At 47.6% G+C, this 26,848-nt stretch overlaps 1 protein-coding gene across 2 annotated transcripts in view; it reads right to left on the minus strand.

Moving 5' to 3' along the window:
- The window catches only part of OGT (O-linked N-acetylglucosamine (GlcNAc) transferase), an 83,210-nt gene that overhangs the window by 16,889 nt on the left and 39,473 nt on the right, over nt 1-26,848 (minus strand). For both annotated transcript variants that reach the window (XM_045031174.1, XM_045031175.1), the window contains exons 15-18: nt 6,928-7,053; nt 2,804-2,974; nt 2,548-2,664; nt 2,297-2,464 (exon numbers count right to left, since the gene is read on the minus strand). In XM_045031174.1, the coding sequence (XP_044887109.1) occupies nt 2,297-2,464; nt 2,548-2,664; nt 2,804-2,974; nt 6,928-7,053 (582 nt within the window). The remainder of the gene's footprint in view (nt 1-2,296; nt 2,465-2,547; nt 2,665-2,803; nt 2,975-6,927; nt 7,054-26,848) is intronic.

Raw genomic sequence — 26,848 nt, forward strand, 5'->3', positions numbered from 1 at the left:
CCAGCTTTTAATCCATTTAATATATGCCATGTTAATTTTGTATTGTTCTAAATTCTTAAACTTCTGTGAGGCATTTAACATTTTGATTAAGTATATTATCTTGAAAAAGATGTTGATACAATATAATCTAAGCCCTGGTCTACACTAAGCTCGGGGGTCGAACTAGGGTACGCGAATTCAGCTACGTGAATAACGTAGCTGAATTCGAACTACCCTAGTTCGACTTACTTACCGTCCAGACGCCGCGGAAGCGAACTCCGCGGCTCCAGGGTCGACTCCGGCAACTCCTCCTGCCGCGGTGGAGTACCGGAGTTCGAACTAGCGCTTCCGGGGTTCGAACTATCGCGTCTAGATCAGACGCGATAGTTCGAACTCCGAGCAGTCGAACTCGCCGCGTCGACCGTCCCGGTAAGTGTAAACGTACCCTAAGTAAAAAAAATGATAGTTTGACAATCTATTTTCCATAAACCCATGTTGACTGGTATTAATTATATTCCTCTCCTTTAATTCTTGATTAATCAAGTCCCATATCAGCCATTTCATTATCTTGTCTGGGATTAATGGCAGACTGACAGGGTTGTAATTACCTGGGTTATCCCCCTTATCCTTTCTAAATATCAGCACAAATTTGGATTCCTTCCAGTCTTCTACAATTTCTCTAGTGTTCCACCATTGACTTTGGGGGGGGAGGGGGAATATCAACATTATGGTCCAGCAAGCTCTTCAGCCAGTTCTTTTTAAACTCTTCCAGCTGATTTTAAAGCATGTTTGGTTGGATCTAATCTTTACATATCACAATGACAAGGACCATAGGTTTTGTTCCAGGCACACAGACAAATGCCTGAAATGGGACATTACTGGGCTTTTTAATCCCATCGGGGTCTAAGATGAGGCTGTTCTTCAAGTACTGGCTTATCACAGTGTTTTGGAACCAGAAAGTTTAGCCACTAATGCTTCCTGCAATGACATTGCTTGGAGAAGATTCCGATGCTCCTTTCTGGCCCAGAGTGAGACGGTGCTGCATATGGAACAATGAGAAGGCAAATGACCTTCCTCAAAGGAAGCCAAACAATGCACATATGCATTTGTATTAGGAAAAGCAGCAGAGCAAGAGGCCTCTCTCTTGAACCATGGTTTCTCCATCTATGGTTCCAATATGTGTCAGAACTAATGACATTTGACAGGGTCTTTTGTTAAAAACCCCAAGAAAATAACTAAACAAGATAAGGCAGCACTGACCACAGGAATGATGCATTTGTGCAAATGTGGGTCCAAGGACCCAGCTAGGTTGCTGGTCCATCTGTTACCAGGGTTAGAAGGAACTGAGGTGGACTGTGTGCCACAACCCCTTTCATAGTCCCACTCTTCAAATATTCTGCTCCTTCTCTTATGGCTCTGAAGGCACGAGCATGTTCTATTAGACATTGATATTAGAAGGTTCCATCAGTCCAAGCTACACCACCAACATATCCCAAGTGTGGGAATGTGCAGAGGCCACTTAAAATTAAAAATTTTAAATACGCTATCTTGCAATCTCTTGTAGCTCCTCCAATTTCTTATTGGTTTTATACAGTAAATTCCTTGGGGCAAGGACTATATGTACATTGGTCATGTACAGCCATAAGCACAAGATCAGCACTTAAAACAACCAGCTTTAATAAGACATGGTCACGCATAGTGAAGACGGATTAGAGGGCCATAAACAAAGAAGAAAATTACATATCGAGTTGAGGTTTATCTAGTGGGGTGCTTCAATTAATTACATCCAGTCATATTACATCTTTAATCATTTGGAAGACTTCAGAAAATTCACACATGATGGTAATTCGGAAGTGTTCTGAGGACATAATGGAACCCAGAGACTTTAGAAATATGGGAAGAAAAACATTACATCTGAAAAAATGCAAATTAAGACAGCTGTATGGCAATGCCTAAAGCAGTTTAAGTGGGAAGATTGAGAGGGCAATTCGATATGAGCTTGCAGTGTGATCTGGCAATAAGAAGAACTAATGCAATTTTGGACTGCATAATGAGAAGCAAACATGTAATTTGTCCAGCTACACAGCACTGGCATAATCAGACCCAGAAATCTGCATTCTGTTTGTCCCTTTTTTCACAATAGGCAGCTAAAATGAAGAAAATTCAAAGAGGAGTAACAAAATCATTTAAAAAAAATCAAGGGATTAATTTGTATTATGAGAAAAAAATAAAATATTGATTCAAGATGGAGGGAAGAGAAATTGCAAGGGAATAAAGAGTGAGGAGAAAAACAGTTTTCTGTCCTACTTTGCCTCACCTGTGTAGTTGCTAGTCCATTGCTAATGTTGAATCCATTGATTGTTATCTGAATTTGTCCACGATTAATCATCTCAATCACGGCTTCTGCAATTGTATTCATAGGAATGACTGGCATACTGAGGGCAGCATTGCTGTCTGCATTGTCTCCACTATCAGGGCACTTCATCTAAGAAATCATGCAAGATTCATCAGTGAGAAAATGCTGCATTCAGTCTACCAAGGCAGAGTGCACAGAAGTGGAGTTCTCACCTTAACAATTTTGACATCAGGGAGGCTGTCAAGGAATGCCTTCAAATCAATGCCATTCAAAACAATCCTGTTATCATAAATATGGCCATTGGACTTGAAATCAATGACTGCTTTTTTCTGTGGATCAAGAAAAACAAGTTTCAATTTACAACATTCCATTGCCAAATTACTGTACTGAATATAAGTTCCCAGAGAAGTGCAAGTCCCCACTAGACAATCATTACTATCAGCTTTCCTTTCCATCACTCTCTCTTACCTTCAGGTGGGGAAACATATTAGCATGGTCTCCAATAAAGAAAGTGTTTGGCATGTAAGCCAGTTTCTCAGAATATTGCTCTGCCACATCAACTGGGGAAGTTTCTTGATCTGTGATGATATAATCCATGAACAGTGCCCCACTGGTTCCAGGGTATCCCAGCCACATAGCCTACAAGCCAAGCCAAGCAGCAACAGATTTTAATCTCAAGTATGGACAAACCACATGTGCAACTGTATAACCTGCTCTGATTCAGCATCTCTCTACCCAGGTTCTCACAAGGATTCTCAAATGGCTGAAGCCCAACAAAATGAGAGAATTATCGCCAATCATCGGAATAATGAACACGTAAACAAACAAAAAACCTGTGACAACTATGGCCAGAAATCCATCAAGCACACAGAGCCAGCTATACACAGTTATAAAGTTAGGTATTAACCAGTCACCTCGGTTTCTCTGACCTGTTTGGAGACTGCTGTGGCCTGGAATTAAACGGTCCTCAAGTTTCTCTGCCCCTTGTCGTGATTTAAGGTAACTCTCCATACTGTTCATGTGACTTATGAACCTACGTCTCATTGAAAGTCAAAAGGACATAAGATGCTTTAAAAATTTTTACTCTTCGTCTCTTCCTCTTTTGATGGGTGTACTATACGACAGCATAGGTTGGATTTGTCCCACTGCATTCAGCAGGGTGTTAAAAACAGACATTTCATCCACACAAGCAGGGCCAGGAAGCCACTGGTTCCTGCTCTGGAGATATGTGGGGGTGGGGTAGGTTGGAAGGAGTCTAGCAATTTATATAGCAGCACAAATGCTAGTTTTCTGTAATGGAAGGGGAATAGCCAAGAGCAGAGAGTTAGGAGATGCTGCTTTTTTTGTTGTGGGAGGAAAGGGCTGAGCCACTTCTGCTTTTTCCAGAGGGGAGGGGAAATTAGGAGCAGATTGCCCCAGGTAGAGAAGAGGAGCTAGGCGCACAGGGTTTCCTTAACATCCAAGAGGGATGCAGCCCCAAAGGAACTCTGCAAAGAGGAAAGGGTTCACAACCACTACTAGTTAAATGGAGGTGAGATGGGGTAAGAGTGCACAAGCCCAAAATTAAATGGAAACCCATAAATCATTTTACTTCTTTGGGTCGGTCCGCTCTTTTGAAAGACAGTTTTCACATACAGCTGCAACTGTAGAGCAGCGCAGGACCTGCGAGTCCAAAACATCTAACAGACCAGCATTTGCACTGCTTCAAGAACCTCACAGAAGGACATTCTTCAAGGTGGTGTTTGCTTAACACTATCCTTTTCTCAGACCAACAAATTGAAACTTCTACCCCTAACGACTCAACTGATTAAGATCTGTTTTACAGGATACAAGGCTGTCCAGTGCCAGACACCCAAGTCAGCATCTAGTAAATAAGACTACTCTCATTGTTTTGCAGAAGCATTTCTGCAACCAGTACACTTACACACACTTATGCTCAGACGAGGAACAAAAATCTAGGTCTTCCTTCCCTCTGGCAAAAGGCAGATTGTTGTTCTTACTCTTGGAGATGTACAGATGCCATGGTGATGGGCGCCAATTTGAGACCCTATCTATCCCACTTATCAAGGCTCTGAAATGGATGGGTAAGAGGGGCAAGCTCTCTTTTTTTGCACATCAACTAGTATCAAAAGGTCAGAGAAGACATTAGGACCACAGATTTGATTATGCATCAGAGGGGGTCACTACCGAGGTGACTGACCACAAGAATTCCTCGGTATGGCATTCCACAATACCACTGAACAGGTTTCTGATTTGTGGTGCCTCTTCGCTACCAGTGTATTACATCTATTTTTATTTTAATCTACATGATGAAACACGGATTTAAAATCCCAGAGAAACCAAGATTAATCCATCACCACCAGCACGCTCACTACTACCTAGCTCAGGAGCAATCAGAAGGAGCTGCTCAACTATCTGTAGCAAAAAACAGAAATGAAAGCATTAATGAGTAGGGCTCTACCAAATTCACGGACATGAAAAACGAGTCATGGACTGAATTCTGGTCTCTTTCTGTGAAATCTGGTCTTGTGTACTTTTACCCTATACTATACAGATTTCAGCTCTCTCAAATTGGGGTCCTGACCCAAAAGTGAGCTGTAAGGGGGTCGCAAAGTTATTTTTGGGAGGTCATGGTATTGCCACCCTTACTTCTGCGCTGCCTTCAGAGTGAGGCGGCTGTTGGCTGGGCACCCAGCTCTGAAGGCAGTGCCCCATTAGCAGCAGTGCAAAAGTAAGGGAGGCAATACCATACCATGCCATCCTTACTTCTGCACTGCTGGTGACAGCTCTGCCTTTAGAGCTGGGACCCCAGCCAGCAACCGCCGCTCTCCAGCTACCCGCAGCAGCATAAAAGTAAGGATAGCAATACCGCAACCTCCCCCCTCAATAACCTTGTGCCCCCACCCTCGCAAAAAAACCTTCTTTTTGGGTCAGGACCCCTACAATTACAACACTGAGAAATTTTAGATGTAAATAGCTGAAATCATGAAATTTATTATTTTTAAAATCCTATGACCGTGAAATTGACCAAAATGGACTGTGAATTTGTAGGGCACTGCTACAGTATCACTCATGTTGCAGGGCAAGAATATCTCACCTGCTGATATGTGTGCATGCTACAACAGTCCAAGATTGTTTAGCTTTGAGACATCCCTAGTCTAATATCCGAGGCAGAGACCCAGGAGTGAGAATTCTGTGTATATGGTACCCTTAAACAATTAAAAGTCTACAGGCCAAACTATCTTCAAGAATATTTGTGCTCTTTGATGAACCCTGTCTCCTTATCTATACTAAGAGATTTTAGCACACCTAAGGCAAGGTAAAATAATCACAAACTTGACAGCTGTCTCTTGCTACTTACATTTTTCCAGTATTTTTTTCAGAAAAACTTTGGAAACAGCAGTTCTGTGTTGGCCACGGAAAGCCTCCAAGTGCAGAATGAGTTCAAATAATCAATCCAGTGTGCATTTTAAACCAAGGACACTATTATCTAACAATACAGCAGCAATGAAGGATGGAAAGGTGGCCTAGCACATAGGACACTGGACTGACACTTGAGACCACAGTTCAATTCCTAGTTCCACCACAACATCCTGATGTGCCCTGCCCTGTCTCTCCATTCCTTATCTATAAAATGAAATACCCCTGCCTACCAGGAGTATTGTGAGGATAAAATCCATTAACGATGAGAGGCATCAGGATATTACAGTAATGCAGATCCTGTAAGTATCCACATATTGGAACAGTAAACTGCTCTAACATTTTTGTATGGAAGAATAAAATAAATTTGCTTTATAGAATTTTATAACATAGCTTGAGATCACTATAACTTAAAATGTAGCTCATCTACACCAGATTAAAGGTGTATCTAACAGTTTCAGTTCACCTTTATATTTAAAACATCACTACCTTGGGTATTTCCACCATCCAGGGTTTCCTCTTAGTAGCATTAATCTTCCACTATGTGTTGGTATTGAGTTATTTTAATTTGAACATGGCATGTTTGCATTTATGCACTGTAAGGACTCTGGTGTCAGTATACCACAGCATGTTCAAACCGCACCTGGTTCAGCAGTATTTACAGCATTATCTGATGCTGTGTTACCAGAAAAATATTGTGCTTATGCAATCATGTACTCAACCTGTACGGAATGATTCTTGTTCATGGAAATAAATTCCCCAGAGGCAGCTCTGGTTTCTCCTAGTCGTATCCTTCCTGTAAAGATTCAAAGCTGAGGCTTCGTACCAAACAGCATGACTGACCACACTGCTTAAAATATCTCTCTCATCAGAAAGAGAAGCTAGCGTGCTCAGGAACCATGAAGCCACGTTTACTCTTTCCTTTGGAATATTACTCAACATATAAATATTGGAAAAAGAGAGCTAATTGTATCAATAAAATAACTGGTTTATATACACTACTCCTTACAAAGCAATGCTTACTTTCTTCCTGTCCAATATGGATCAGCATGCCACTTCCACAGCACTCCCAACTTAAAAGGGAAGAGAGAGAAACCAGCCTGTTCTATGACAATGTTGAGCATTGCTCTTACATCAGACAACGCTCTCCAAACACTGTTTAATTCCTTTACCTGGATAGGTGCTGGTCTGAGAGCAAACAGCTCATTACGGGCTCCCTTAGTGTAGCCATTCATGTTAATGAGGATGTGTATCCCATCCTGGTGAATGCGATCTGCTGCCTTTCCATTACATGGTATCTAAAATATAAGAATCAAGAACAAACATAACTAATTATTCTTACTTTATCACTGAAAGGCCAAAAGCAAGATTAGAGGTCAGCACACCACCAAGTTTAAAATATAGAAACACTTTAAACAGCGCTATATGGTTCAGATTGTATTTACAGCTAGCTCAAGATTCCCATATCCACCTCCCCCAAATAAAGATGCTATGACTAACAGTCACTCAGTTAACCCTGAAAAAACACTCAAAAGGCAAGCATGTCCAAGTTCATTCAGACATTTGGTATGACAGCAGGACCAGAGGGCTAGAGGCAGTCACTTACAGCCCTATTTCACAATTTTGAGGAAAGAAAGGAGAGAGCAGCAGAATAAGGTCAACGGACATCAAAAAAGCAGACTAAAACTCAGAATTGGTAGATAAGGGCCTATGGGAAGAAAATCTAAGGGATAAAAGCATTCAGGAAAGCTGGCAGTTGCTCAAGGAGATAGCTTTCTGTTGTCCCTTTAATACTATCCTGATGAAAAGGAAAGACAGGAAGAAAAGTAAGAGGTGAATATGGCTCCATCAGGAGCGCTTTAATTACCCCAAAATCAAAAAGGAATCCTACAAAAACTGGGAACATGAACAAAACTGCTAAGGCATACAAAAGAATAGCACAAACATGAAAGGACAAAACCAGAAAGGCTACAGCACAAAATGAGTTATACCTAACAAGGGACAAAAGGCAATAAAAAGAGGCACATTGTCTCTCTTGCTCTGAATATCTTTAAAGGGAAATTGTAGGTCCTCTACTTAGCGAGAAAGGAGAGCTAATAATGGATATCAAGATGACTGAGGTATTTAATGCCTATTTTGCTTCAGTCTTCACTAAAAAGTGAAATGGTGACCAGATACTCAACACAATATTAACAAGGGGGAAGGAATGCAAGCCAAAATAGGGAAAGAACAGGTTAAAGAATATTTAGATAAGTTAAATACATGTCAGCAGGGCCTGAGGAAATTCATCCTAGATACTGAAGGAGCTAGCTGAAGCAGTCTCAAAACTAACAGCAATTATCTTTGAGAACTCAGAGGACAGAAGACAGGCAAAACAGTACCTATCTTTAAAAAAGGCACACAAAGAGGACCTGGGGAATTAAAGATCAGTTAGGGCATGGAGGGTTACACTGTCCGAGAACCTGGAGATGGATAGGGAGGACAGGAGAGTATACAGGGAACAAGAGTGTGTTGTGCAGGAAGAGATGCTAGGGATTATGAAGGAGCAATCAGACATGTTGAGGCATCTGGCTGAGATTCAAGAAAGGCAGCTGGATGCTAGAGTAACTCTGCAGCCTATGCTGAGCCTGCTGTCATCATCACCCTGTTCTACCACCTCTTCCCCCAAATGTCCTATAAGGCTGGGGTGGAGGGTTCAGTATCCCTTGCATTCAACACCAGAGGAGGGTAAAAGGACCAGAGGGCCCCCATTTCCACACCTTTGATTGTCACTGCAGTGCATCTATAAGTAAGCTTTTCTTGTTTTTCCCCCCATCCCCCAGTGTTAGCCCTTTTGCCCAGGTTATCTTACTTTTCTTTGCTGTCTGTGTGTGTTTGTGTACATAATAAAACTTAGATGGATTGAGGAGAAAATGCTCTTTATTCATTCAACACACGGTGGTTGGTGAGGGTAGAGTTTACAGGGAAGAAAATGCAATGGAGGGGACAGTTTGGTAAGGAGCAACACAGATAAGCATCACATTACTCTGACTCATTGCTGAAACTGGTTTTCAAAGCCTCATGGAGACACAGAGCCTGTTTTGGCCCAGGTGCCTGGCTGATCAAAACTGGCTGCCAGGCGATCTCCCTCAACCCCCATCCCAGCAGAAACTTTTCTCCCTTTGTTTCACAGATATTATGGAGCACACAGCAGGCAGCAATAACAATGGGGGTACTGCTTTCACTAAGGTCTAACCTAGTAAGCAAACAATGCCAGCAAACTTTTAAATGCCCAAAGGCATATTCCACCACCGTTCTGCACTTGCTCAGCCTATGGTTGAACTGGTCCTTACTGCTGTCCAGGCTGCCTGTGTACGGCTTCATGAGCCATAGGAGCAAGGGGGAGGCTGGGCCTCCCAGGATCACGACTGGCATTTCAACATCACCAATGGTTATTTTGCAGTCTGGAAAGAAAGTCCCTGCTTGCAGCTTTCTGAACAGACCTGTGTTCCTAAAGATGCACGTGTCATGCAACTATCCCGACCATCCTACGTTGATGTCGATGAAACAGCCCTTGTGATCCACCAGCACTTGCAACACCATTGAGAAGTACTCCTTTTGGTTTATGTATTCTTTGGCAAGGTGGTCTGGTGCTAAGATAGACGGAACACATATCTCTATCACCCCACCACAGTTAGGGAACCCCATTGTGGCAAAACCATCCACTATGTCCTGCACGTTGACCAGAGTCACTACCCGTCTTAGCAGAAGTCTGTCGATGGCCTTGCAAACTTGGATCACAACAGATCCCACGGTAGATTTACCCACTCCAAACTGATGCCCCATTGACTAGTAGCAGTCTGGCATTGCAAGCTTCCACAGAGCTATCGCCACTCGCTTCTCCACTATTAGAGCAGCTCTCATTTTAGTACTGCTGCGCTTCAGGGCTGGGGAAAGCTCTTCACACAATTCCTGGAAAGTGACCTTACACATTCAAAAGTTCTGCAGCCATTGCTGGTCATCCCATAGCTGCATAATGATGTGGTCTCGCCATAAAGTACTTGTTTCCTGGGCCCAGAAATGGCGCTCAACCGTGTCAAGGTGATGCGTCACTATCGCCAGCAACTGCGAATTGCTCTGCTCTATATCTTCCAGCAGGGCTACTTGCATGGCGTTACACTGTTCTGTGTGGCGGCTCCTGTATCAGCTATGTAAATACTGCAGAGGAAGGTGCAAGGTGTTTGTCATGCTCACAACAGTGTACAGCTGAACAGGGTCCACGCTTATCGTGCTATGACGTCCGCACGGGTAACCCAGGCTTATGAAAAGAGGCACAAAAAAGGTTTGGTTTGTTTGCCATTAATTTCAAGGAGAGAGGGATGGAGGGAGGTAAGTGCATCATGGAAGGCTAACGCCATGTTCCCATAAACACACAGACCAATGTTTTGGTCCCATAAGGCACTGCAAGCCCAACCCAAAATTCCACTCTGCTACATGCACTGTGGGATAGCTATCCACAGTGAAGTGCTTGGTGCGTCGATGTAAGCCCTGCTAGTGAGGATGCACTCCACCGACACAATGAGCATAGTGTGGACACACAAGATCAACTTGCTTAAATCAGTGGCTCTTAAATGAAGTGTCGACTTAAATGAAGTCAACTTAACTATGTAGTGTAGATATGGCCTTAGAAAGAGGACAGTAATCCATATTTACTGTAGGCAGGACAAATGGTAAAGGGCATAATTTTCAGCAAGGGAGATTTAGGTTAGATATTAGGAAAAGTTTTAACTATAAGGGTAGTTTCATGACCTCTTGAGGTCCTTCCATCCCTACACATCTATGATTCTATGTTGAACAGCAGGTGCACATCTTGTCCTGTTAGGTCAAACTCTTCAATGCGTAATCCTCTGGCATGTATCCTAGCAACTCCTGGAACAGTCAGAAAAGATTAGGTTGCAACACAGACAAGCCCTTCTTGCAGGCCAGGAGAAGATTCTTGCAAATCTCCTACACAGTCTGCTCCTCTTAACCAGACAGGAGGTCAGGAATATTGACCAATGGACGGCAACTACTGCTACCAGTCTAGGCAGGAGGGAGAGCAGCTCTCAGAAGGTTTATTTATTTTTAAATCCCCAGATGCCAAATGGTGAGAAGGACCCTGCTACAAGGCCAAATAGCTATGGTATGGAAGATGCAGCCAAACTCAGATTCCGTACTCACCCTGTGCAGTAACTGACGTTCTTCGAGATGAGTGTCCCTGTGGGTGCTCCACTTCAGATTTAGGTGCATCCCAGCGCCTTCGATCAGAGATTTCTACAGCAGTACCCCTACGAGCTGCACATGCACTGTGCCTGCTTCTCGAGCTGTCAGTATTCTAATAGCGCATGCACAGCCCAGGCGCCTCAGTTCCTTCTCTACAACGGAGTGTGTTACAAATTCCAAAGTAGAGGGGAAGAGGGCGGGTAGTGGAGCACCCACAGGGACACTCATCTTGAAGAACGTCAGTTACTGCACAGGGTGAGTAACCACCTCTTCTTCTTCTTCAAGAGATGTCCCTGTGGGTGCTCCACTCCAGGTGACTGAAAAGCAGTATCCCTTAGGATGGTTGGGACTTCGGATGAGGCAAGAAGGCTGTTGACAAGACTGCTCTACCTAATCTGGTGTCAGACGGTGCAGTGGGGATGAGCGCGTAGTGACTGGCGAAGGTAAGGTTCGATGCCCAGGTAGCTGCCTTGCATATGTCAGACAGTGGGACATTGTGGAGAAAGGCCGTAGAGGTGGAGACAGCACTGGTAGAGTATGTTCTAATTGACGTAGGAGGTTGTATTTGCCTGAGTTGGTAACTAAGACGTATGCGGTCAACAATCTATTTGGAAAGTCTCTGTGTAGACACAGCATTTCCTTGTGAACGCTGCGTAGTAGAGACAAAAAGTCTGGGGGGGTTTCCTAAATGGTTTTGTTCTATCCAGGTAAAAGGATAATGCTCAGCCAACATCAAGGGTGTGCACTGTCCTTTCAAAGGCGTTAGCATGAGGTTTGAGGAAAAATGTTGGAATGTGTATAGCAGGGGTCGGCAACCTTTCAGAAGCAGTGTGCCAAGTCTTCATGTATGCACTCTAATTTAAGGCTTCGCGTGCCGGTAATACATTAACGTTTTTTAGAAGAAGGTTTCTCTATAAGTCTATAATATAACAAAACTACTGTAATATGTAAAGTAAATAAGGTTTTCAAAAAGTTTCAGAAGCTTTATTTAAAATTAAATTAAAATGCAGATATTAGTTTAGTGTGATCCTTGCCCTTGCTGAGTTTTCCAATGTCTGGTGGCACCTATTTAGATACTTTAAGCTGCACACAGGCTTCTGAGTTATAAATTGATAACTGGCTGGCAGGAGGTCAGTGGCTGGAACCCCAGATCGGCATCTGAGGTGAGTGGAGCTGGCAGGGCTGAGCAGGGCCGGAAGCCTGGACCCTGTCTGGCAGGGGGCCTGCGCTGGAAGGTGAGTGGGGCTGCAGCGGGGACCCCAGCTGGTATAGGGCCAGCAGCTGGAACCCCAGAGCGGCAGCGGCCTGAGCGAGTCAGCCTACCCAGCTCTGGGGTTTCAGGGGTGGGCTGAGCATCTCTGCCAGCCCTCCTCTGGGGTTTCAGCCACCGGCTCCTGCCAGCTGGGGTCTCAGCCCACTGCCAGCCTGGAGTTGGCCAGCAGCGGGTGCTGAGTGGGACCCCAGCTGGCAAGAGGCCAGCAGTGGGAACCCCAGAGCGGCGGCGGTCTGAGGAGCTCAGCCCGCTGCTGCTCTGGGGTTTCCACCACCAGCTCCTGCCAGCTGGGGTCTCAGCCCGCTGCCAGCCTGGGGGGAAGGAACCCCAGGCCAGCAGCGGGCGCTGAGTGGGACCGGCGGTGGGAGCCTGGCTGGCAGGAGCCTGCGGTAGAAACCCCAGAGCGGTGGCGGGCTGAGTGGCTCAGCCCGCCGCGCGTGCAATCAAAAATCAGCTTGTGTGCCGTAGATTGCCGACCCCTAGTGTATAGGTTCGCTAAGGTGAAAGGAAGAGCGTAGCTTAGGTAAGAACTTTGGGTGCATGCATAGTGTGACCTTATTGCGGGAGAACGTGGTATACGGAGGTCTGCCATAAGCGCCTCCATTTCTCTTTACTCTTCTGGCAGACATGATTGCAATGACGAAGGTGGTCTTCATGGATAGGTGGAGAAGGGAGCAGGTAGCCATCGGTTCAAAGGGTGTCTCCATCAGGGCTTTGAGGACTAGGTGTAAATCCCAGGGTGCAACAAGTGGTTTCGCATCTGAGTATAACGCCTGGATGCCCTTCAGGAACCTTTTGGTGATCGGATGGGCAAAAACCGTTATGTTGTCAACCTTATGGTAGAAGGCGGTGATTGCCGTGAGGTGGACTGAGTGAGCTCGTAGAGAGGCCAGATGTTTTAAGGTGTAATAGGTAATCCAGTATCAGTGGGAGTGAAGCAGAAACTGGAGAGATCTGTTTGCCAGCGCACCAAGATATGAACGGTTTCCATTTATGCAAGTAGGTAGTGCGCGTGTTGTGTGTTCTGCTGTGAAGCAAGACAGTGCGTATTTGGTCCAAACATGTTAACTCTGCATTAGAGAATCATTGATCAGCCAGGCCCTCAGGTGGAGACGTTGTATGTTGGGGTGAAATAGTTCTCCCCTGCGCTGTGATAGGAGGTTGCTGAGTGGTGGAAAAGGGAATTGGCAGCTTGACTGACATGCGCAGGAGGAAGGGGTACCACGGTTGTTTGGCCCATGCTGGGGCTATGAGAATGATGTTGGCTCTGTCTGTTTGTATCTTCTGAATTACTCTGTGCAATACAGGCACTGGTGGGAACGCGTACATGAGTGTCTCGGTCCAAGAGAGCATAAAGGCTTGCCCCATGAGTGTTTCCCCAGGCCTGCTCTGGAGCAGAATGTCAGGCATTTTTTGTTAGTTCCTGCAGTGAACAGATCCAGTTGGAGATAACCCCAGGTCTGGAAAATGCTGGAAAGAATGGTGTCGTTGAGTTCTCACTCGTGTTGTAAGGGAAATGATCGGCTGAGCTCATCTGTGGTGGTATTCCGAGAACCTGGCAGTATGAGGTGGAGATATGGATGTTGTGTTGAAGGCACCAGTTCCAAAGTTTTACCACCTCTGTGCAAAGGGAGAGTGATCGGGCTCCCCCATCTGTTGACATAAAACATACATGCGATATTGTCAGTTATGATTTGAATTCGGTGGTTTTGGATGATGGAAAGGAAATGGAGGCAGGCATTGCGTATGGCCCGGAGCTCTAACAAGTTTATGTGAAGCCTGATTTCTGAAGCAGACCAGAGACCCTAAGTAGTGAGGTGGCCAATGTATGCTCCCCATCCTGTGAGGGATGCTTCTGTGCTGATGGTAATTGAAGGGGGATCATGTCGGAAGGGAATCCCGGTGCAGAGGTTGATGGGAGAAGTCCACCAGAGAAGTGAGTCCTGGACTTTCTGGGGCACAGTTAGTAACCTGTTTAGCTTGTGCTTGTTTGGTTTGTGTACTGTGGCTAGCCAGCCCTGAAGGCATCATACATGCAGGCAAGCATTTGCGACCACAAATGTGGAAGCAGCCATATGTCCTAAGAGCTGTAGGGAGTCTCGGACTGTAGTCTGTGGGTTGGCACGCATCTGGGTAATAAGGTTGCCCATTGTGTGGAATCTGTCCTGGAGGAGAGATGCAAAACTAGTGGTGGAATCGAGGTGAGCGCACATGAAGTCGATTTGTTGGGTAGGTGTAAGATAGATTTGTTTTTGTTTATTTGCAGGCCCAAGGTGCGGAAGCAGTGAAGGGTTGCGAGAGTTGCATGATTTGCTTCTAACTGCATGGGAGACTTGAGGAGACAATCATCCAGGTAAGGAAATATGAGGATTTCTTTTTTTCTCTGAGATATGCTATTACAACTGCTAGCACCTTGGAGAAGACACGTGGTGCAGTAGAAAGGCCAAAAGGGAGGACCATGTACTTGTAGTGTTGCGCTCCCACTGCAAATCTGAGGAAACGTTGATGGGCCGGGTGGATAGAAACATGGAAATATGCATCTTGGAGGTCAAGGGTTGAAAACCAATCTCCTTGCTCCAGCGACAGAATTATCATTGGGAGAGCAACCATCAGGAATTTCTGTTTCTTGACGAACAAGTTCAAACGTCAAAGATTGAGGACAGGGCGCCAACCGCCGCTTTCCTTTTCCATCAAGTAATAGTGGGAGTAAACCCCTTTCCGTGTTGAGGGGGTGCCTCCTTTATTGCTCCAAGATGTATGAGATGCTGTACCTTTTGACAGAGCAATTGTTCATGAGAGGGGTCCCTGAAGAGGGATGGGGTAGGAGGGTGGGCGGGCAGTAAGGAGACGAAAGGGATGGCATAACCCAATTTGATAATGTCTAGGACCCATCTGTCCATAGTGATGGATTGCCAGCTGGCCAGGAACGAACGCAAACAGTGTCCAAAAACCAGCCAGGAAAGCAGAAGGTTTATTTAGACGACAGGAACACAGTCCAACACAGGTCTTGCAGGCACAGATAACAGGATCCCCCGTTAGGTCCATCTTGGGGCCCCCAGGAGACCCACAGCCCCCCATCGGGGATCAGAGCCCTCTCTCTCTGCCTCCCCTCTTTTCCCTAGCCAGCTCCAGTCTGCCCAACCCCCTCCGGCCCCTCCTCTCTGCTCAGCTTCTTTCCTGGGCCAGGAGGTCACCTGACCCCTTTGTCTCCAACACCTTTAGATGCACCTTTGCAGGGAGGGGCCCGGCCATCAGTTGCTAGGAGACAGAGTGTCAGGCATTCGGCCTTCTGCTTTGCTAGATACTTAGAGGCCTGCACCCAGCATTCCCAGCCCCCAGTACCAACAGTCCCACTTCGTCACACCTCTCCCCCCTTCGAGACCGAACTGAGCGGGGTCACTCCAGCCAGTAACCTGGGGAAGTTCGAACTCACCTACATTCCCATGGCTGCCCCAGGGTCCCCCCCGTTCTGGGGGAAAAGTTACCCCAGGTCATTCCAGTTTCCTGCCCCCCTGTAGGTCGGGGGGACTCGAGGGCACTTGCAGATTGCAGGGGGGAAGCCTTATGCTGCCCGTGCCCTTTCCCCACCCCAGTACCCCTGGGGTGCACGCTGGGCTCGGGCCTTCTCCCCACGTTCCAGTCTGGGGGGCTGTGATTCAGGTTCTCTCGGTTCAGAGACCCCCTTTTGACCCTGGCCCCCCTCTGGACAGGCTCCTCGGGGCGGGGCAAGGGTCTTACACCATCTTCCCCCTGTCCCGGGCCTTCCTCCCCCTCTGGCAGAAGTCACAGGAGCGGCAGTGCTGCCGGACATGGGTAAAGACCCCAGGCCAGTAAAAGCTCCGTAGCAGCTTCTGCTGGGTACGCCAGGCTCCCTGGTGCCCTGAGGGGGGAATGTCATGGGCCTGGCACAGCAGCTGGTGGCGATACTCCTGGGGTACCACCAGCTGCCTCCTGATCCCCCCTGACTTCATTTTCCCTGGGGGAGCCCATTCTCGGTACAGGAACCCCTTCTCCCACAGGAACCTTTTCCGGCCACCTCGTCCCATGGTCTGTCCCCCACCGAGGTCGGCCAGGTCCCCTATCCTCCGCAAGGAGGGGTCTTCCCGCACCGCGGCCTGGAACTCAGCCACTGGGGCAGGGACGGGGATCTGCTCTCTCTCACCGGCTGGGTCTGAGGCCACAGCCTCTCTGAGCCCTGTCCCTGGGCGTTCCCTCCCCACCGGGTCAGGGTCCTGCGCCTCGGGCAGGGTACCTTCCCCGGTGTCAGGGTGCAGAGCCCTGCGTCGACTCTGACTACGGTTCACGGCCAGGGCACCCCGGGTGTTACTTGGCCAGTCCTCGAGGTCCCCCCCCATTAACACTTCCGTGGGCAAATGTGGGTGCACCCCCATGTCCTTGGGGCCCTCCTTGGCCCCCCACTTCAGGTGTACCCTCGCCACAGGCACCCTGAATGGGGTCCCGATAACACCCCTCAGGGACACGGTAGGTGTTGGGCACCATCCGATCTGGGTCCACCACCTCGGGCCGGGCCAGCATCACCTCTGCGCCCGTGTCCCAATACCCAGTGACCTTCCTCCCATCTACCTCCAGGGGAACAAGGCACTCGCTCCGGAGGGGCAGCCTTGTGCCCACCCTGTAAACCCAAAACTCAGGGCGGGAAGCATCCAGCCTCTCGGAGGGGTCGACCCGGGGCCCCCCTCCCTCCTTCGTAGGTGGTACGCGGCCAGCCCCCCTTTCCTGCGAACGCTGCCCCTCATCCGACTGGGTCTCTACCAAGTTAACCCAGTGGGGGGTCGGTCTGCTCAGTTTGTCCGTGGGTCTGGGGCACTGGGACCGCAGGTGGCCCCTCTGGCCACAGTGATAGCAGCACATGTCCCGTTGGTCCCCTCGAACCGGTCGGTTGTCCCTGGCGCTGGCCGTTCCCTTTGGGAGGGGGTTCTCCCGATTCCCCTTTTGGGTGGTCTCAGGATGACTCTCTCTCTGCATCGCGGCGGGCCTGTTCCTTTGGGGTTCCTCCCTGCTATCCCCTGCCCGATGGTCCACAAACTCGTCGGCCAGCTGGCCTGCGTGCTGCGGGTTCTCTGGCTTCTGGTCCATCAACCACCGCCTCAGGTCGGATGGGCATTGCGCATACAGGTGCTCCAGTACGAATAAGTCAAGCAGGTCCTCTCTAGTTTGGGCCCCAGCGGTCCACTTGCGGGCATACCCCTGCGCCCGGTTGGCCAGTTGTAGGTATGTGACCTCCCGGGTCTTATGTTGACTCCGGAACCTCTTCCGGTACATCTCCGGGGTCAGCCCAAACTCGTGGAGCACGGCCTGTTTGAACCGTTCGTAGTCCCCTGCCTCCGCCCCTTTCATTCGGCTGTACACCTCCACGGCGGTGGAGTCCAGTAAGGGGGTGAGAAACTGGATCCTGTCTGCAGGGTCAACCCGGTGCAGCTCGCAGGCATTCTCAAAGGCCGTCAGGAAGGTGTCTATGTCCTCCCCCTCCTTACGCCGGGCCAGGAAGCTCTTATCAAAGCTCTTTGTAGGCTTGGGTCCCCCCTCACTCACCGCAGCCGGGGCCTTACTGCTGTTCAGCTGGGCCAGTTCCAGCTCATGTTTACATTGCTTCTCATTCTCCTCCCGCTCCTGTCTCAGTTCTTGCCTCCTTAACTCGAGCGCTTTCCTGTCATATTCCAGCCGCATCCGCTCCAGGGACAGGGAGCTCCGCCGGGACGATCCCCTGCTGGCCACGGAGCCCTCGGTAGTCGCTGGGCTCCTCCTCCCCCTAGGCATAGGAATGGGGGGTCTTGGGACGCCACTCCCAGCCGGGCCAGACACTGGTACCTGTGCTGCGTCTGCCTGGCTGCTTCCCTCAGAGACAGGGATCCGTTCATTCCTGTGATCTTCATCCTCCAGCTGGGCAATCAGCTGGTCCTTGGTGAGTTTCCCACTGCGCAGCCCCCTGTGCTTGCAAATCTCCACCAGGTCGCACTTGCGCCGCTTGGCATACATCTTTCTGCCGGCCACTCGCAGGCCAGGGGGCTTGTCGCTCCCCACGGGTTCCAGGGGGACCCCTAGTGTGCCAGTCCTTGAGGTCACCCCCTCTCTGCCAGGGTCAAGCTGCAGACTCCTCCGCCCCTGGGACCGCTCGCTGTGATCCCCCGGGTGACCCTGTTACTGCAAAGTCCTGCTCTCTGGTCACACTCTCCCAGGGGTTAATCGCCCCTTCGTTTTACTGCTCCCCAGTCACTTACTGCAGGAAGCACCGTCCACGGGGTGCAGTCATCCCACCTCTGCCACCAGTTGTCACGGAGTGTAGGGGAGTTAGGCCCTGCACCCCCGGGCTCCCTGCCGATTCACCAGGACTCTCAGCCAGCCAGGAAAGCAGAAGGTTTATTTAGACGACAGGAACACAGTCCAACACAGGTCTTGCAGGCACAGATAACAGGATCCCCCGTTAGGTCCATCTTGGGGCCCCCAGGAGACCCACAGCCCCCATCGGGGATCAGAGCCCTCTCTCTCTGCCTCCCCTCTTTTCCCTAGCCAGCTCCAGTCTGCCCAACCCCCTCCGGCCCCTCCTCTCTGCTCAGCTTCTTTCCCGGGCCAGGAGGTCACCTGACCCCTTTGTCTCCAACACCTTTAGATGCACCTTTGCAGGGAGGGGCCCGGCCATCAGCTGCTAGGAGACAGAGTGTCAGGCATTCGGCCTTCTGCTTTGCTAGATACTTAGAGGCCTGCACCCAGCATTCCCAGCCCCCAGTACGAACAGTCCCACTTCGTCACAGACCCGTCTGTCCATAGTGATGGATTGCCAGCTGGCCAGGAACGAACGCAAACAGTGTCCAAAAAAAAATGGTTGGTTTGAGTTGGCGCGAGGTTTTCTATACCCTCGACCAAGACTTCAGATTTGTTTATTTGGGTTAGGAGGGTGGGTCGCCGTTGTACGTCGAGGGTGACGTCATTGGTTTCTGGGCCTATGTCGTCGTCGTTGCGTATCATATTGTCTGAAAGGTGGATGTTGTTCAAAGGCATGGTAACGCGGTCATTGGTATAGCTGATATCTATATTGTCTCTTCTTTGAGGCAGGAGTTTGGATGCCTAAGGATCAGAGAGTGGCATGGGAGTCCCTTCATAGAGTGAAGGACCTCATTGGTTGTAGCGGCAAAGAGCTTGTCTCCATCGAAAGGGAGATCTTCAACTGTATTCTGTATCTCCTTCGGAAAGGAGGAAGAAGCAAGCCATGAGGACTGCCGCATGATGATGGCTGTGGCTGTGGATCTGTCCACTGCATCCGCAGCATCAAGGGCGGCTTGAAGAGCTGTGCGGGAGATCAATTGGCCCTCGGACAACACTGCTTTAAATCGTTGTCATTTATCCTCCGACATCCTCAATACACTGCATTACCTTAGCATAATTTTTGTGGTCATATTTTGCTAAGAGTACCGCATAGTTCACTACTCTAAATTGCAAAGTGGAAGAAGAATACACTTTGCGGCCAAAGGAGTCCATTCTCCTGTTATCTTTGTCTGATGGAGTGGAGCAGAAGTGCTGGTATTTGTTTTTCTGATTGGCAGCGTCAACCACTAGGGAATTAGGTGAGAGGTGTGTAAATAGAAACTCAGATCCCTTAGATGGGATGAAATATTTGCGGTCCAATCTCTTGCTAGTGGGCATTATTGTAGATGGAGTCTGCCAAATAGTTTTAGCAGGTTCCATAATGGCCTCATTAATTGGTAGGGGGGAGGGATAGCTCAGTGGTTTGAGCATTGGCCTGCTAAACCCAGGGTTGTGAGTTCAATCCTTGGGGGGCACTTAGGGATCTGGGGCAAAATCAGTACTTGGTCCTGCTACTGAAGGCAGGGGGCTGGACTTGATGACTCTTTGGGGTCTCTTCCAGTTCTAGGAGATAGGATATCTCCATTAATTTACTTTACTTTATTTAGGAGGATGTGGTAGCTTGCAGGATGTCGGTAAGCTCGTGTTGTGTTTCAAGTGCCTCCTCTTGGGTGATCTTGAGCTCTTCTACTACTCTCTGAAACAGCTCTTGAAAGTGAATGAGGTCATCAGTAGCAAGAGGTGTGTGTGTGGGGGGGGTACCATGGCATCTTGGGATGTTATTGCTATAGCAGAGGTGTGCGGGGCAGTGTCCCCTGTAGTGAGGGCTGCCACTTCAGGTCTTATCTGGGGTTCAGTGTAAGCCAGTAATGGGGAGGGTCTGACAGCTTTCCTTCAGGCAGCCCGCAGAACACCTGAGTGTGGTGTGGTGTAGTCCATGGACCCCATTGTGGCTATTGCCCCGGGGGGGCACAGGTGGTCCCATCCAGGGATTGCCATACCAGTGTGGATAGCCTTGAGGAAATAGGGTTTCTGCTGCAGGGCATCTCCCTGTTGTAGGTAGCTGAATATGGGGTGAGTATTGAAAGGAAAACATCTGGTCATCATATTCCTCTTCATCCTCCCATACTTCAATTGGAGGTGTTTGAAGTAATAGGGGAGTACTGAAGATATTGTGCTAAAGGTCTTGGTGACAGACTGGTGCCGAGAAGAGGAGTCTCAGACGCATGGGACACCCTTAATTCCTGTGGCTGTAAAAAAAACTATAGTGGTGCTCACTGACCAGGCATCGGTGCCGGTGTAGCTGGTGGAAGCAGAGTCTGCTGCAGCATCTGCTCGCGCACCGAAGGGTGTCCCGGGGACACAAGCTGACTCTGGGTAGTAGGAACCCCTGAGGTAGCAGCAAAGAATCCTGTGGCACCTTATAGACTAACAGACGTTTTGCAGCATGAGCTTTCGTGGGTGAATACCCACTTCTTCGGATGCAAGCAGTGGAAATTTCAGGGGCAGGTGTGTATATATAAGCAAGCAAGAAGCAAGCTAGAGATAACGAGGTTAGATCAATCAGGGAGGATGAGGCCCTGTTCCAGCAGCTGAGGTGTGAAAACCAAGGGAGGAGAAACTGGTTCTGTAATTGGCAAGCCATTCACAGTCTTTGTTTAGTCCTGAGCTGATGGTGTTAAATTTGCAGATGAACTGGAGCTCAGCAGTTTCTCTTTGAAGTCTGGTCCTAAAGTTTTTTTGCTGTAGGATGGCCACCTTAAAATCTGCTATTGTGTGGCCAGGAAGGTTGAAGTGTTCTCCTACAGGTTTTTGTATATTGCCATTCCTAATATCCGATTTGTGTCCATTTATCCTTTTCCTTAGAGACTGTCCAGTTTGGCCGATGTACATAGCAGAGGGGCATTGCTGGCATATGATGGCATATATTACATTGGTGGATGTGCAGGTGAATGAACCGGTGATGGTGTGGCTGATCTGGTTAGGCACTTCAAAGGAGGCTGGGGACCTCAGGGGGCTCGGTGCAGAGAGTGGCGGTGGCAGAAGCGGCGTCGCAGGATCAAAGGACGGTGCCGCAGCTGTCGCTTGTGCTGTCAGCACCATAGCAGCTCTCGGCACCATGCTGACAGCAGTGGCTGAAGGAGGGCTGAAAGAGGTGGGCAACTGAAAGCCCCGAGCCTCAGCACCATGGAGAAGGGCAGCCGACACATGGTCAGTACCTGAGGTGCCTGCTGCATAAAATGAGCTGAACTGCGGAGTGGCAGCTGCTGAAGATAAGAGAGCTGGTTTTAACTTTTTCTCCAAACATCCCCTGAGGGGAGATGAAGCTGGCCTTTTTTAATCTTTCCTTTACCTCTGGAGGGTGTCACAGAGGTTTGCTGGCCAGGGTCAAACGCTGGTCTGAGTGAGTTTTCTAGAAGCAGCATTTTAAGCCTGAGCTCCCTGTCCTTGCGTGTCCTCACCTTCAACTTATTACAGTAGATGCATTTTTGCGGTACATGACACTCCCCCAAACAGCATACAGTGAGTGCCCATCCGAGAAGGGGATGGCATCCTTACAGGAGGCGCATCTCTTGAAGCCTGGGGAGCCAGGCATGTCCAAAACCGCGGAGGGTTTTTTTTTCCCCCTTTCTTTAAATAAAGTAACAACTAATGTAACTTAACTAAATAACAATTCTAATGACTGAAACTAATTAAACTAAACCAACTAATTTCAAGAGCACTGCTGAACTCCGTCTCTTGCCGGGGCGGTAGAGAAGGAACTGAGAAGCCCAGGCCATGCACGTGCTATTCAAACACTGACAGCTCAAGAAGCAGGCTGAGCGTGTTCACAGCCCCCATGGGGTACTGCTGTAGAAATCTCCAATCGAAGGTGCTGGGACGCACCTAGACCTGAAGTGGAGCACCCAACAGGGACATCTCTCAAAGAAGAACTGAAGGCATCACTGTGATCACCTACTTTGACCTCCTGTAAAACACACTTCATTGAATTTCCCAAAATAATTCCTAGAGCACAGCTTTTAGAAAAACATCCAATCTTGATTTAAACATTGCCACGGATGAAGAATCTCTCACAACCCTCCATAAGCTGTTCCAATGGTTAATTACTCTGGCAATTAAAAATTTATGCCTTATTTACAAACTGAATTTGTCTAGCTTCAACTTCTAGCCAATGGATCATGCCATAACTTTCTCTGCTAGAATGAAAAGCCCATTATTAAATATTTGTTCCCCATGTAGATACTTATAGATTGTAATCAAGTCATCCCATAATCGTCTCTTTGAGAAGCTTAATAGGTTGAGGTCCTTAAGTCAATCATTATCAAGGCATGTTTTCCATCTCCATCAATTTTCATGGCTCCTTGCTGACCACTCTCCACTTTATCAACATCTATCTTGGATTGTGGCCACCAGAACTGGAGACAGAATTCCAACAGTGGTCACCTCAATGCCAAATACAGAGGTAAAATAACCTCTGCTCTTACTCAAGTTTCTCCCTTTCCAATCTTTGGATGCATATTAGCCATTTTAGCCACAGCATCTCACAAGGAGCTCATGTTCAGCTGATTACCCACAATGACCCACAAATCTTTTTCAGAGTCATTGCTTCCCAAGACAGAGTCCCTCCAGTCTGGAAGTATGGCCTACATTCTTTGTTCTTAGATATACACATTTACATTTAGTCATATTAAAAAAACAGCTCACCAAACGATCCAGATCGCTTTGTATCTTTGGACCTGCCCTCTTCATTATTTACCACTCCCCCAATTTATGTTTCATCTACAAACTATGACTGAGTCTTTTCTAAATGTTAAATAGCATAGGGCCAAACCGATCCCTGTGGGAACTCAACAGAAACATACCCACCCATCTGACGATTCCCCATTTACAATTACATTTTGAGACCTATCACTTGGCCAGCTTTCAATCCATTTAATGTTTTTAAATCAAAATGTCAAGCAGTACTAAGTCAAATACCTTACGGAAGTCTAACTATATTAAATCAACACTACTGTCTTTATTAACAAAATCTGTAATCTCATCAAAAAAATAGAGATTCTGTTGAACTATTTTCCATAAACCCATGCTGACTGCCATGGATTATTTTACCCTCCTTTAATCCTTTATCAACCAACTCCCATATCAGTCACTCTACTATGTTGCCTAGGATCAATGTCAGACTGACAGGCCTAAAATTATCCAGTATAACACATCAGTATGTTCTAACAGAACATAGCTCTTCAGTGCTGAGAGAACCTCTGGCACCAGGATATCTGGTATAGAGCGGATGCTTGTTGCCAGGTTGTCTCAGTATCTATCTGCACAGCTCCCATCATTAATGAAGGGCCAGCACTGACATGTTTCTCAGAAGTCAAAACCAGTGAAGTTACGGTGCCAGAAAGACCATTTCTGTGTCAATGAGGCCTAAATGTCTGCAGAAAGCTTAGGAAACACTGTCACAGATCCAATTTGTCCAACACCAACTTCAATGCCAGGGTGCTCCTGAGTTGCCTGACTCTGAAGCTCAGGGTAGGCTGCTCTGTCACCCTCACAGGGGCAGCTGACAGGATGTGGGATCCAGGCACTGGGCTTATGATCACTCCTCAATGAAGGAAGTACAAAGTGACCTATCAATGAGAGAGCTGGAGGTGTGAAGACCCATCATACTAATCAGAAATCCAGGAAATGAGTTCCTCTCAAGTAGAGCAGCAGGTGTGCATAGCTGCCTCCAGGACTTGGGACACCTGGCTGACCAGGACCAGAAGGAATGAAGGTTCTAGGTCCATATTATAAAGTAACTGAGCAATGGCAAAACTACCCAACTTCAGCTATGTAAGAGCTCTGAGGGTGAGATGGTAGCTAAGAAACCAGCACAATCCTTGGATGTATATGCAGACTATGAAATAGGAGTAAGGAGGTGGAATTAACACAGTATACAGAATTAGAGGAGACCATTACTGGAATACTATGTCCAGTTTTGGTGTCCACATTTAAAAAAAAACTTCAAAAATTGGAAAAGGCTAAAAAGTGCTTCAAAAATTAGATATCTGGAAAACCTGCCTTATAGTGAAAGACTGATGAAGCTCAACTTATTTAAGTTACCCAAGAAAAGGGTAAGTGGTTATCTACAAGGGGAGAAGATCTCTGACAGAGGGCTCTTTAATCTAGTGGACAAAGGAGACAAGATCCAGTGGCTGGAATCTGAAAAGTTAGACAAATTCAGACTAAAATAAGGAACTTTTAAATGTATTTTTACTGTTAGGGTAATTAACCACTGGAACAACTTACCTAGGGAGGTAGTTCATTCTCCATCACTTGAAGTCCTTAAATCAAATCTGAAGGTCTTTTTAGAAAGATACATTCTAGCCTCAACCAGAAGTTAAAGGTTTGTTGCAGTAATTATCGAGTGAAGTTTCATGGCCTGTGTTATGCAGGAGGTCAGATTAGACCATCACAAAGGTCTATTCTTATCTTAAAATCTATTAATTGATTAGCTAACTAAAGGTTTTAACAATTAAAATTCCCGGACAGAGGAAAGGTCCCTATAACTACATGGAGTGATTAGAACTGAACTGGAATGGGACTACATAGCCCTTTAGGTTTACATAGGACTACATAGGACTTTAACAATGTTTAAAAGGGGACTGGATAAATTCATGGTGGCTAAGTCCATAAATGGCTATTAGCCAGGATGGGTAAGAATGGTGTCCCTAGCCTCTGTTCGTCAGAGGATGGAGATGGATGGCAGGAGAGAGATCACTTGATCACTGCCTGTTAGGTTCACTCCCTCAGGGGCACCTGGCATTGGCCACTGTCGGTAGACAGATACTGGGCTAGATGGACCTTTGGTCTGACCCGGTACGGCCTTTCTTATGTTCTTATGTACACAGCCCTTTCACAAGCTAGGCATTAAATATTAAGTTCTGCGAGGGAAGTACTCAACAGGCAGTGCTTTCCACAATGTTCCTGAAGATCAGCAGCTCTGGGAATGCATTTTGCAAGTGCAAGTATGCAGAGGGTCTCTTGAAGAACAGCAGTTCTGTTGATGTCAATTTAGGAGATACACCATTTTTATTCAAGAGCCCAGATTCTAAGTGGCATATCAGCTGCGTATTGCATGGTCCATGGGGATGACTTTAAGCTATCCCCTGATGCTGTCCAGCCTCCAGGCCAGTCCCAGCCCCAATCATAGAATATCAGGGTTGGACGGGACCTCAGGAGGTCATCTAGTCCAACCCCCTTCTCAAAGCAGGGCCAATCCCCAACTAAATCATCCCAGCCAAGGCTTTGTCAAGCCTGACCTTAAAAACCTCTAAGGAAGGAGATTCCACCACCTCCCTAGGTAACCCATTCCAGTGCTTCACCACTCTCCTAGTGAAAAAGTTTTTCCTAATATCCAACCTAAACCTCTCCCACTGCAACTTGAGACCATTACTCCTTGTTCTGTCATCTGCTACCACGGAGAACAGTCTAGATCCATGCTCTTTGGAACCCCCTTTCAGGTAATTGAAAACAGCTATCAAATCCCCCCTCATTCTTCTCTTCTGCAGACTAAACAATCCCAGTTCCCCCAGCCTCTCCTCATAAGTCTTGTGCTCCAGCTCCCTAATCATTTTTGTTGCCCTTCACTGGACTCTTTCCATTTTTTCCACATTCTTCTTGTAGTGTGGGGCCCAAAACTGGCCACAGTACTCCAGATGAGGCCTCACCAATGCAGAATAGAGGGGAACGATCACGTCCCTCGATCTGCTGGCAACGCCTCTACTTATACAGCCCAAAATGCCGTTAATCTTCTTGACAACAAGGGCACACTGTTGACTCATATCCAGTATCTTGTCCACTGTAACCCCTAGATCCTTTTCTGCAGAATTGCTGCCTAGCCATTCGGTCCCTAGCCTGTAGCAGTGAATGGGATTCTTCCATCCTAAGTGCAGGACTCTGCACTTGTCCTTGTTGAAACTCAGATTTCTTTTGGCCAATCCTCCCATTTGTCTAGGTCACTCTGTATCCTATCTTTGCCCTCCAGCATATCTACCACTCCTCCCAGTTTACTGTCATCTGCAAACTTGCTGAGGGTGAAGTTCACACCTTTATCCAGATTATTAATGAAGATATTGAACAAAACCGGCCTCAGGACCAACCCTTGTGGCACTCCACTTGATACCGGCTGGCAACTAGACATGGAGCCATTGATCACTACCTGTTGAGCCCAACGATTTACCCAGCTTTCTGTCCACCTTATAGTCCATTCATCCAGC

This window comes from Mauremys mutica, chromosome 9, assembly GCF_020497125.1.
Source record: "Mauremys mutica isolate MM-2020 ecotype Southern chromosome 9, ASM2049712v1, whole genome shotgun sequence".
Lineage (NCBI taxonomy): Eukaryota > Metazoa > Chordata > Testudines > Geoemydidae > Mauremys > Mauremys mutica.